This window comes from Globicephala melas, chromosome 13 (genome assembly GCF_963455315.2).
Source record: "Globicephala melas chromosome 13, mGloMel1.2, whole genome shotgun sequence".
Lineage (NCBI taxonomy): Eukaryota > Metazoa > Chordata > Mammalia > Artiodactyla > Delphinidae > Globicephala > Globicephala melas.
Window position 1 is genome coordinate 73,280,638 of NC_083326.1, and position 13,357 is coordinate 73,293,994.

Sequence of the window (13,357 nt, forward strand, 5' to 3'; positions counted from 1 at the left end):
ACTGTCAAGATGGCGGCCCCCAGGAGCTGGGTTTTATGGAGCTTCTGCTGCCGTGGGTCGTCGCGGGTGTTGCTGGGCTGCAGGCTTCCCGGGCTTCGTAGCTCCTGGCCCAGGGGCCCGCTGGGTGCGCGGCCCTTGTCCCAAGAGAAGCGGGCAACCGAAACGCACTTCGGGTTTGAGACTGTGTCGGAAGAGGAGAAGGGGGGCAAAGGTGAAAAGGGTGAGAGGGTGGAGGGGGGGAAATCTGACCGTCTGCGATCTAGTTTCTTCCGCCCATATTAAGGGTTGATTTAACGTCCTGTCGGCTCTGATGCATTATCTTCTTTATCTTCTGCAGTCCTGACCTCCAAGGAGTAGCCCCAGCCTAACCCTGCCAAACTGAGACGCTACCTCTTTTTAAGTAATTATCACAAAACCCCATCAGTTGAGCGTTTATGATGTGCCAGGCAGTGTGCAGACCTTGTTTACAATCTCATTTCAACTTCCCGATGATGAATATTGCTATCCCATGTTACGTAAGAGGAAATTGAGGCTTAAAGGTTAAGCAAAAACTTGCCCAGTTTAATATAGCTAGTGAGTGGTGGAACTAGTATTCCAACCCAGTTTGGCCCGACTACAGAGCCCAAGTTCTTAATCTCTTGCTAAAGGGATAGGCCATCTTTTATACAAAGAAAGAAGGAAACTATTTTCTGTGTGCCTCAGCTTCCAAATTTGCCCGATAGGAATAATAGTAACTTTTTTCATAGAGTTCTTGTGAAGATTAGATTACTTCATACACTGAAGAATTTTGAATAATGCCAGGCACTTCATAATTGCTCAGTAAATGTTAGATATTTTTGAGCAGTTTTTTGTGTTCACCATAAGCATGGGAAAGGAAAAGAACTTTTTTAAAACTCCAACTGTACCATTTGTAATGGGGAAGGTATTATGCCCATATTACAGATGGATAAGGTGAGACTCTGAGAGGTTCCTTAACTTGGCCTATGTTCACCCAGGAAATAAGAGAAAGAGCCTACAACTGAATTTCCATCCTCTTATAGACTAGCACGTTGTATTACCTCTCACCTGAATCTTAACTAAATATTATACATAGCTCTACTGTAACTCTGATTGTTTTGTTTTGTCTTTTGCGCCACGCGGGCCTCTCACTGTTGTGGCCTCTCCCGTTGCGGAGCACGGGCTCTGGACGCGCAAGCTCAGCGGCCATGGCCCACGGGCCCAGCCGCTCCGCGGCATGTGGGATCTTCCTGGACCGGGGCACGAACCCGTGTCCCCTGCATTGGCAGGCAGACTCTCAACCACTGCGCCACCAGGGAAGCCCTTGTAACTCTTTGAATACTGAATTTAAATTAACATTTATTTCACTGTGAATCCCCAGAAAGCTAGGATGGTGGCTCATTCACGTCTGTATCCTCAGCACCTGATGCACATTGGGAGCTTGATAACTGATTGTGGAGTGAAATAAATGGAGCCAAGTAAAACGATAGCAAACTTTTATTGAGGCCCTGAAACCTTTTAAAAATATTTTACATTAATTCTTATAAATACAAGCGTATGAGGTAGGAACTCTTATCCTGTTTGTATAGATGAATAAACTGCTGATAAGTGGCATAGCTGGAATTTGAATACACATGGGTTGCTTCCAAAATAATAATAATGCTTAACCTCTGTATTGTGCTTTACAATGTATAAACAACATTTCACACAATGACGGGGGGAAGAGTTACCCACTAAGCTAAATATGACTTCCAGATTGGGACCCAAGATTGAAGCACAGGCAATCTTTGCACAATGATGCAGGACAGTAAAAATGTCCATGCAAGCTGAAATCATGACAATGATCTTAAAGATCAATGGGGAAAATTGCGATTGTTCCAGAACCTTTAAAAATTATCAAACATCAAAAACTCTCTTAATGTCAGTTATAAATATATAAGGAAATGAAAAAATAGTAAAGTTGGTATTTATTTAGCACACTGTCATTTAAAATTAGATTTAATTAATACAATTAGAATTTTTAATTGTTTAAATTTAAAATTAAATTAAAATCTAACAAAAAATTAGAAAGATTGAGAATTAAGTTGTTTTAGTCCTTTGTAAAAAATTTACCACGAGTAGTTTAAACAGTATTTGCATCCTTTTTGTCATATAATTTACAGTAGGGAGTGAGCACCTTCTCCATGCCTCAGCAAACGGCCAGACGTGTTTCTAAGGTTCAGTCAGCTTCTAACATTTTATCCTTTCACTTTCAATGTCATGAAATATCTCCAAGAATTCCTTTAATGTGACATTTTTTGCTGGCATAATTTCCTCTGCGACATCTTCAACATTTTCATCACAACCACATTGTCATTTACATCCATAAGTTCATTTTCCCAAAGTTCCTCTGGCTGCATATCTAAAACCTCTCGAGGGGCAGCAGTATCAACATTCCCATGGTCATGTTTCTCCTGTAACTCCACTGATGTATTCAAATTTCACTTCCAGGGTTTATCACTTTTCATTATTTTGTTGCACTTTCATTTCCATTGGCCAGTTTCCTCTTTCAGTTATCTAGTTTTGTAAAATGCCCCAGAGATTTACAGCTGAGATAAAAAGATAACACAACTACATGCTTTGCTGTCTGCATGTGAACTGAATAACTGATGTATAGTGACCAACCAGCTACAAACTGTAAGAGAAGTGACATTGTTGGCTTCTGATCATGATGCATATCTGTTATTTATGTATGATTTGTGGACTGAAGAACTACTAGCAAAATGTGTACTTTATGTAATTAGTCACAGTTAATATACCACTGGATTTGAATGATGTTGCTAGAGGACTGGCATTATTGAACTAAACCACAGTAACTGAAATTCTTGTATATTAGAACCATATAAAGCAAGAAGGGCTTATACTTAGTGGGTTGAGCCTTAGTGTCCCTCTAAGTACCCCAAAAGATGTTCAAAAGCAAAGAGCAAGCTTATAGGATCCCAAGGTTGAGAATAGACATTCAAGATTGAGTTAAAGGAGGGGGCTCTATAGTCTGCTGATTCAGCAGAGGACAGTAATATTTTGGGTCTAAGCAGCACATTTTATCTGAGGAACTCAACGTGTCTCCCCTTCATTACCTAATTCAGCCTTACGGCAGGCAGGTAGGGGGCTGGCGCTGATATTCTCATCTCATGGGCAGAAATTGAGGTGCAAAGAAGTTAAATGTAGCCTGTACTTTAAAGTGTATTGGATAATAAATTCCTTAACTCTTCAGCTAGCCCAGATTCCACATTCTGCCTTAATCCTATGTTGGGTCATGAGGACCCTCTACAGTGTGACTTGGCCCTTATTCACATCCTGCCATCCATCTGCCCACCAAATTGTACATGAGGTTTTTCTCAGTGATGCTGGCAGAGATGAGCTGAGGTCTTCCCATCCATTTGTCGTGTCTTCCTAAAGGATTTTGTTGTCTTTTATTATAATAATATTAGAAACATTCCAACCCCTTCCCTGCCCCTTCCTCTAAGAAACAGAAACTGGGGAATTCCCTGACGGTCCAGTGGTTAGGACACAGCGCTTTCACTGCTGAGGGCGCAGGTTCTATCCCTGGTCAGGGAACTAAGATCCTGCAAGCCAAGACGTGTGGCAAAAAAAAAAAAGAAAAAGAAAAACAGAAATCTATTTAGTACTTAAGTATGTGCATGACATTATTACAAGGTAATGGCCCTAGGTAAAGCTAACTAAGATAACATAAAAGAGGTTGACTTCTTTCTTACATGATGTAATTTAAGCCTTTTTTAGAAGGGGTAATGTTAAGGTGAAGATTTGGGCATCAAGCATTATGACTTGGCTCCACCTTGCAGACAGTTAATTTCATGGGGGGGAAGCTTTCTCCTCTTTCATTTAGGACTTTTCCAGGTTAATCTTACGAATAGTCCAATCATATTGTATTTCTCTCAAGTCTATCAGGTGTTTGAAAGTGTGGCCAAGAAGTACGATGTGATGAATGATATGATGAGTCTTGGTATCCACCGTATTTGGAAGGATTTGCTGCTCTGGAAGATGCGCCCGTTTCCGGGGACCCAGCTGCTGGATGTTGCTGGAGGCACAGGTAACATACAGTTCTGTATCCTGGGGTACCACTAAGCTCCTTTTATAAAAATTAGTGTCTCTTGGGACTTCCCTGGCGGTCCAGTGGTTAAGACTCTGCACTTCCGCTGCAGGGGGCACAGGTTAGATCCCTGGTCGGGGAACTGAGACCCCGCAGCCTCGCAGTGTGGCCAAAATAAATAAATAAGTAAAAAATAAAAATAAAATAGTTTAAAAAAATTAGTGTCTCTTGTTGGAATGAGCTAGCTCACCTACCATTAGCCTGAAAATAGTAATTGAAAATCAGTACACTTCTCAGAAAGATTTATTCTTTCCTTTTTAACTGAATGTCAGTCAAAAGCACAGAATATCAGCTTTGTGCCTGGCACTTTTCTAAAATTCGGAGGATTACAAAGTAAAACGACCAATTTTTAACTCCAGTGGCATTTCCCCATCTAAACAACCGTTTTACCTTCTATTTAACCTTTATCCCACTTTCCCTCTTTCTTTGGTGTGGGGAAGGGGGAGAGCTTTTATCATGTTATGTAAGCTTTCTAGGCAGACTTTTCTGCCTAATCTACTATGATACCAGATATCAAAAGCTCATTTATTTGTGCATGGTCCTTTGTTATTTGGTGCACACTAGGCATTTGGAGAGAAAAATGTCATAATGTGTAATATAATGTAATAATGTCATAATCTATACTAATAGGATAATGTATAATAATAAATTACAGTAGAATAATGTCCATGTTTGAAACATGTTTATGTGTGCCTTTTTGGTGTGGCCCTCTACCCAAAAGGAAGCACAGAGGGCAGTACGGTGGAGGACAGTTTAGCAGAATCTATCAAAATCTAAAATGCTTACAGTCTAGGATCCCACAGTTCCAATTCTAGACATCTAGTCTGAAAACAAAAACAAAAACAAAAACTTGCACAGAGAGATAGCTACAGAAGGGGGTCAGTCAGAGCTGCTTCCATCTCCAATGTACCCCAGCCAGTAACATTACCACATGCTGGCAACTGCCCATTTAGAAAATGCAATTGAAAAGTAATCCCATATATTTAAAAAGACATTGAAAAAGTAGAGCTACAAATATGCTCACTGCATAATTTTTAGTCATAGTGAAAAATTGGAAATAACCTATTTCTACCTCAATAAAGAAATGGCTTTAGGGACTTCCCTGGTGGTGCAGTGGTTAAGAATCTGCCTGCCAATGCAGGGGGCACGGGTTCGATCCCTGGTCTGGGAAGATCCCACATGCCGCGGAGCAACTAAGCCTGTGCGCCACAACTACTAAGCCTGCGCTCTAGAACCTGCAAGCCACAACTGCTGAGCCTGCGTGCCACAACTACTGAGCCCACGTGCCACAACTAGTGAAGCCCACGAGCCTAGAGCCCATGCTCCGCAACAAGAGAAGCCACCGCAATGAGAAGCCTGTGCACCGCAATGAAGAGTAGACCCCGTTCGCCACAACTAAAGGGAAAAGCCCACACACAGCAACGAAGACCCAACACAGTCAAAAAATAAATAAATATATTTTTTTAAAAAAGAAATGGCTTTAAATTAAGATACATCAATACTATAAAATATTAGGTAGCTATTTAAAAGAATGAGGAAAGCCTAGAAATACCAATGGAATGGCCTCAAGGACATATTAAGTGGGAAGAAAAAGAAAAGTTGTATACAATGCATATAATGTGATCCCCATTTATGTTTTTAAGTTGTTTTATATGAGTACATATAATTATATTTAAATATATAGGAAAGTGACTAGAGAATACCGAATTGGATGGAGAAAATGGAAAAACTTAAGGATATATTTCTTACAGTGTAAGAAAAAAACAAAACAAAGACAAGGAAACCGCATTGTAAAAAGGGAAATATGATCCCGGAAAGCACTGGCTTTGCCCAAACAATATTTACCTGGTCACAATAATGTACACACTTGATTTTCAGCTTTTAGACTCAAACCATCAACAAAGCACAGAAGACATAGCTATAGAACAAATAAAATGTTATCAGGCTTGACAGAATAAAAATATATATATGATGGAACGCTGAAGGGAGTCAAAAGAGATTCTGTCTGTAGTTGGTGGAATAAGAAATAAAATACTGGGGTGGAGGGATAAATTTGGAATTGGGATTAACAGATGTATACTACTATATATAAAATAAACAACAAGGACCTACTGTATAGCACAGGGAACTGTATTCAATATCTTGTAATAACCTATAATGGAAAAGAATATGAAAAAGAAAAAAATGTATATATATGTAAAACTGAACCACTTTGCTGTACACCTGAAACATTGTAAATCAACTATACTTCAATAAAAAAATTAAAATTAAAAAAATATATTGATTAGTTTATTACTTTAGGTTACAAAGGTATCTGTGAGGAGTTATGAAAAGTGATAAAATATATTGGGAGGATAAAAGCAAGCAGAGATGGGGGTGAGTAAAGAAGTAGCTGTAACCAACAGAATAAACAGCTAAAGGAGTTGGGAAGGATGGTCTGTGGGGAACTGAACTGGGAGTAGGAAGTGGTGTGGCAGGGAACTGTTGCTTGTGACTGTACCTTTATGTTACTGTCATAAAAATTATTAGAAAAAGGCTAGAAGGATGCACACTAAGCTCTTAACACTTGTTATGTCTGGAGAGTGTGGACAGAGAATGCAACTTTCATGTTTTATTCTACATGTTTAGGTATTGAGTCTTATAGTAAGAATGTGTCCATGCATTACATATGCAATTTTTTAAAGGTTTTTTTTTTTTTTTGAGGTATGCAGGCCTCTCACTGCTGTGGCCTCTCCCGTTGCGGAGCACAGGCTCCGGATGCACAGGCTCAGTGGCCATGGCTCACGGGCCCAGCCGCTCCACAGCATGTGGGATCTTCCTGGACCAGGGCACAAACCCGTGTCCCCTGCATCGGTAGGCGGACCCCCAACCACTGCGCCACCAGGGAAGCCTGAGGTTTTTTTAAAAAAATTAATTAATTTATTTATAAATAAATTAATAAATAAAATAAATTAATTAATTTATTTTAAATTAAATTAATATAAATTAATTAATAAAATAAATTTATTTATTTATTTTTGGGTCTTCATTGCTGTGCACAGGCTTTCTCTAGTTGTGGCAAGTGGGGGCTACTCTTCGTTGTGTTGCACGGGCTTCTCACTGCGGTGGCTTCTCTTGTTGTGGAGCATGGGCTTCAGTAGTTGTGCCACGTGGCCTCAGTAGCTGTGGCGCACGGGCTTAGTTGCTCCGCGGCATGTGGAGTCATCCTGGAGCAGGGCTTGAACCCGTGTCCCCTGCATTGGCAGGCGGATTCTTAACCACTGAGCCATCAGAGAAGTCCAGGATTTTAAAGAATCTTAGACGTTAGAAATTTACTGTTAAAATAAAAAGTTACTGGGCTTCCCTGGTGGCACAGTGGTTAAGAATCCGCCTGCCAATGCAGGGGACACGGGTTCAAGCCCTGGTCCCCGAAGGTCCCACGTGCCGTGGAACAACTAAGCCCGTGCACCACAGCTACTGAGCCTGCGCTCTAGAGCCCACTAGCCACAAGTACTGAAGCCTGAACACCTAGAGCCCGTGCTCTGCAACAAGAGAAGCCACCGCAATGAGAAGCCTGTGCACCACAGTGAAGAGTAGCCCCCGTTCACCGCAACTAGAGAAAGCCGGCGCACAGCCAGGAAGACCCAACGCAACCAAAAATAAATAAAATAAATAAATAAAAATAAAAATTAAAAAAATAGTTACTGTTGAGATGAGTACAAAATTCAATTTTCATACACTCCTCAACCCCTGTACCTTTGTTGCTCCTTTGGGGTTTAAGAAATGCTGGGTTTTTGTTTTTGTTTGTGTTTGATCTTTCCTCCTGTTGGCTTCCCACAGGTGACATTGCATTCCGGTTCCTTAATTATGTTCAGGCACAGCATCAGAGAAAGGAGAAGAGGCAATTAAGGGCCCAACAAAATTTATCCTGGGAAGAAATTGCCAAAAAGTACCAGAATGAGGAGGATTCTTTGGACGGTTCTCATGTCATGGTCTGTGACATCAACAAGGAGATGCTAAAGATTGGAAAACAGAAAGCCCGTGCTCGAGGATACAAAGCTGGTAAGTCCTGCAGAAAATGGACCCAGAGGAGATGTTTATATGTTTATAAAATAAGATGGAATATGTACAATGCTGAAATGCTTTCTTTCCAGGTTTCAAAAACTTACAGGTAGGTAGGAGTGGAAGATAATTTGTGTGGCTGCGTCCAGCATGTGTGCTGTTATGTACATTATTTCAGCAACCCAGGGAGTTAGATTATCAGCCACATGTGACAGGGGAGATAACCCAAACCCAAAGAGGTTAAGTATCTGCTTCAGCTAACACAATTTAAATGGCAGATCCGGAATGGGGGCTGACTCTTTGGATCTCAGCTCTTGGACACTGAGACAAGTTTGGCTTTTAATTCCCAGCAGCTCCCCAGTGACCCCCATGCCCTGTTCTTGAGCCATTTCATCCCCCTCCCAAAACTAAGCTCTGCTTCAGCTTTCAAACCAGGGGGCTCCTGGGGCCTGGACATTTCCCACGTGGGGCTCTTTTTACAGGCAGTCTTTGCTCCAGAGCACCTCCACCCCACCCCCGCCACTGGGTGAGCTGAGACTTTCTCAGATCTTCATCCAGGTCTAATGGCTTTGTTTTCTGGGGGAGTGGGGGGGGGGGGCGGGGTTGTGATTTATTTATTTATTTTTTTAATACATCTTTATTGGAATATAATTGCTTCACAATACTGTGTTAATTTCTATTGTACAACAAAGTGAATCAGCCATATACACACATACATCCCCATATTCCCTCTTGAGGCTGCCTCCCACCCTCCCTATCCCACCCCTCTAGGTCATCGCAAAGCACCGAGCTGACCTCCCTGTGCTATGCTGCTGCTTCCCACTAGCTATCTCTCTTACATTTGGTTGTGTATATGTATGTCAATGCTACTCTCACTTCGCCCCTCACCCGCTGTGTCCTCAAGTCCATTCTCTACGTCTGCGTCTTTATTCCTGTCCTGCCACTAGGTTCATCAGTACCTTTTTTTTTTTTTTTTGATTCCAAATACATGCGTTAGCATACGGCATGCGTTTTTCTCTTTCTGACTTACTTCACTCTGTGTGACAGACTCTAGGTCCATCCACCTCACTGCAAATAACTCAATTTCATTTCTTTTTATGGCTGAGTAATATTCCATTGTAGGTCTAATGGCTTTTCCCACACAGCCTTGCTTCCTCTCCTTTTTATTTTTTCCAGGTGTCTCCTCTCACCCCCTGCCCCCAAAAAAGGAAAAAACCCTTTTGCCCTCCTACCTCTGTTTCATTGTGGGTTTCTCAGAGGGCCCAACTGATGCAGTTGAAGAATCACCCGTAAATGGTACTCCTCAAATTTCCCTAGCACGGTACTCTCAACAGCCAATGGGAGAATGCCTGGGTATCTCCAGGAACCTGTTGCAGCCTCCAAATAGACAGTTTCTGCTCTAGCTTAAAGATATACATTTTGCATTTGGCTTTCTGTTTGTTTTCATATTTTGAAATACTTTTGCCCCCAGTTTTATGCCCCAGTAGAAGTACTGATCTGGCAGCTGCAGCATGTTTACCCAGCTCTTCAGAGCCGCTGCACTGCCCTCTTCCACGCTGGCCGAGCACTGCAGGCAGCCCCCGTGAGAGGCAGCGGCGCACAGCAAAGGAAGCCAAGTCCCTTGGGTCCATGTCAGCACTTCTCCCCTCCCCCACCCCCACCATGAGTGTCTATGGTTATTTTAGCTCAATTCTGCTTCCTTCTCCTCCTCCCACCCGCAGAATGAGCTGCCTAGACGAACTGCAGCCCACTTGGCCCCCCAAATGAAGGGCTCTTTTGTTAACCATCAACACTGATCAGAAGGCTGACAATCACTAGTGTTTCTAGACAAAGGCACCGTGTTCTTACTCCTACTGAGAAACGTGTTTCCCTTCTCTCTGGTGCTTAGCCACGAAGACTGGAGAACAAAGATGGAAATGATGGGTAATGTTCCACCTCTTGAATCATCTCTTCCATAGCACAGCTTGCCCTTCAGGCTCTCCTAACAGCCAAGAAATCCACCTGCATAGGAATCATTACATGCTGCATAGTATGGTTTTATCTTTCCTCCTTGCTTTATCAATCTCCAATAATAATGCCTTTGCAAAAAATATCATGCAAAAAAATTTGAAACTAAGTAGGAAGATCCTAGAAATGATTTAATAGTTTAAAAAATTAATGTGTAAAGGCATTTTTGTGTGTAGTACTATTATGTGTTTTACTTACATGTAGCACTTCCTCCCAAAATGGAAGCTTGGAGGGCAGGAACCTTAAAAAGATTATTTGATGGTTTATAAAAGTGATATATTTGGGAAAATTTTGGATATTAGAAATCAAAAATTTGAAAAGGTATTAAGAAGTAAATATTAACCAGAGTTTCAGCATCCAGAGATGACCCTCAATATATTTCCTTCCTAGCTTTTTCCTAATCATGTTCTTTTTATAAAATTGAGAACATCTTATGTATATAATTTAGTATCCTGCTTTATTTAATTCAGCATTGTATCATGAGATTTTCCCATGTTATTAAAAACTCCTGGGAATTCCCTGGCGGTCCAGTGATTAGGACTCCACACTCTTGAGGGCTCAGGTTCGATCCATGGTCAAGGAACTAATATCCCACAAGCTGCATGGTGCGGCCAAAAAAAAAAAAAAAAATTTCCTTAAAATCATTTTTTATGATATTCTCTCATATGGATGTTTTATGATTTGCATAACCAATTTATGTAACTAGTTGATCTTTCATTTTTTTTCTGATGTTTTTGCACGTAGCACAATGTTGTGACATCCTTATTTGTAAATTTTTGCATGCATCATTATTTTCTTTTACTGACAATATATTTGGACAAGTGTTCAGGCTCTCTAGATCTCAATTACCTTATCTATAAAATGTAGAAAACAATAACCCTACTCACAGTAGGAGGTACTATCCCATAACTGTTAAAAACACAGGCTCTGGAATAAAACTTACTGAGTTCTAATCCGTCTGTGTGACCTTAGGCAAGGTACTTCAATCTTTCTGATACTCAATTTTGTTCACTTGAAACATGAAGATGATAGTACGGCTGTCTCAGAGTCGGTATGAGGATGTGAGAAGATAACGTATGTAAAGTGATAACACAGACCCTGCCATCATGGGCTTAGTAAGCAATAGCTTTGATGATGATGTCATTAATGTCCTCCTCCTAAAATTCAAATAGCTGGGTCAAAGTATATACTTATTACTAAGGCTCTTGTTAAATACTGCTGGCATGCTTTCCAGGAGGGTTATTTCCATTTACCTTCCCCTATAGTGCCTTCCTTCTATATCATACTTTTTTTTTTTTAAGTTCCATTGAGACACCGAACGTGACAGTGCTTTTATTTTATTTATTTATTTATTTATTTATTTATTTATTTATTTATTTAAGGAAGCCAAGTGTTTTATTTTATTTTAAATGTATTTATTTATTTATGGCTGCATTGGGTCTTTGTTGCTGCGCGCGGGCTTTCTCTAGTTGCAGTGAGCGTCGGCTACTCTTCATTGCCGTGCACGGGCTTCTCATTGCGGTTGTTTCTCTTGTTGTGGAACACGGGCTCTAGGCGCACGGGCTTCAGTAGTTGTGGCATGCAGGCTTCAGTAGTTGTGGTTCACGGGCTCTAGAGCACAGGCTCAGTAGTTGTGGTGCACAGGCTTAGTGGCTCCGTGGCATGTGGGATCTTCCCAGACCAGGGCTTGAACCTTGTCCCGTGCATTGGCAGGCGGATTCTTAACCACTATACCACCAGGGAAGTCCCTATATCATACTTTATGTCTGATTCACTGCAAGTTGAATAATATTAAAGCCAAATCAGGATCCTCGGAGGACATAGCTACCCTGATGGGGAGCTCCCTTGGGTGTTTTCTGAATTCATGACCAGACTTGCAGTCAAGACACTTTGCTTCTCTATGACTCCAGTAGAACCAACATAATTATACTAAATTACGTACTTAGAATACTTCCAATGACTGTCTGAAGTAGGTACTATTATTGACTCCATTTTACAGATGAGGAAACAAAGTAGTTTATTAAAGATTATATGGCTAATAAATGGGGAAGCTGGAATTAGAACACAGGCAACCCCAGGACCTGGGCTCTTAACCACAGTGCTTTACACAAAACACCTAGTTGGATAAAAATTGCTTAAGGGTAAGGCATAACTAAGTAACCAGTGTCTACTCTGAGAACCTTGGGGGGACTTCCTGCTAAACTTCAAGGGCGCCAGCTTCACATTCTCAGGACTGGAGGACACCGTGAAGACGGTGGCCAGGAATCCACTGGAGAAGGCAGGTGTGTATTTTCTGACACCACTTCAGATACCACATGTGTGATGTTTGCCCAGCACCAAGCAGCTCTCCAGTTCTCCAATGTCAACCAGCTGTCCAACAATTTAGTTCAGTTCTGACACTAATTACCCAGAGTTAGCGTCAGATTCCACAGGTTTAAGAGCTAATTGCCACAGGACTGCCCCCACTTCACAAGCCAGCCGCAAACAGGCTGTCCACGGTACCCACAGTTCTGTCCGGCCTACTGAAAATTCAGGGTTTCCCATGACCCCCTCCTCAGGTTTGACAGTTCACTGGGTGCAGAGGAGACAGTTGTCCAGACTGAGGCCAGAACTGCTTTTCTCTTTCAGGACTTGCTTGGGTAGTGGGAGACGCTGAAGAACTGCCCTTCGATGATGACAAATTTGATGTTTACACCATTGCCTTTGGGATCCGGAATGTCACACACATTGATCAGGTAATGAATGGCTGCATCCGCTTGCGTGACTCAGGATATTAGTTCTCCTGGAGTGGCTCCATGGTGAATGAGGAAAGGGAGAGATTCTTCTCTGGGCTCAGCTCCTGAGTTGAATGTTTCAGGCTTAGAGGTCTTAATCCTTTAAATTGCGAATTTTCCTGCCCACAAAATTGAAAAAAAACCACAGAGCAGATCCCCACAGAAGCCTTTGTTGCTTGGGTTGGTATTTACATCCTTAAAAAAAAAAAATTATTTATTTGGCCGCATCAGGTCTTAGTTGCGGCAGCGGGCTTCTCTCTAGTTGTGGCACGCGGGCTCTAGAGTGCGTGGTCTTAGTTGCCCTGTGGCATGTGGGATCTTAGTTCCCCAACCAGGGATCAAACCCGCGTCCCCTGCATTGGAAGGCGGATTCTTAACCACCGGACCA

At 41.7% G+C, this 13,357-nt stretch overlaps 1 protein-coding gene across 1 annotated transcript in view; it reads left to right on the forward strand.

Annotated features, from left to right (window-relative positions):
- COQ5 (coenzyme Q5, methyltransferase) overlaps window positions 1–13,357 on the forward strand; it is a 19,741-nt gene continuing 6,384 nt past the window's right edge. Inside the window, exons 1-4 of the mRNA XM_030860554.3 lie at window positions 1–211; window positions 3,938–4,087; window positions 7,967–8,188; window positions 12,824–12,930. Of these exons, the coding sequence (XP_030716414.1) occupies window positions 10–211; window positions 3,938–4,087; window positions 7,967–8,188; window positions 12,824–12,930 (681 nt within the window). The 5' untranslated portion in view covers window positions 1–9. The remainder of the gene's footprint in view (window positions 212–3,937; window positions 4,088–7,966; window positions 8,189–12,823; window positions 12,931–13,357) is intronic.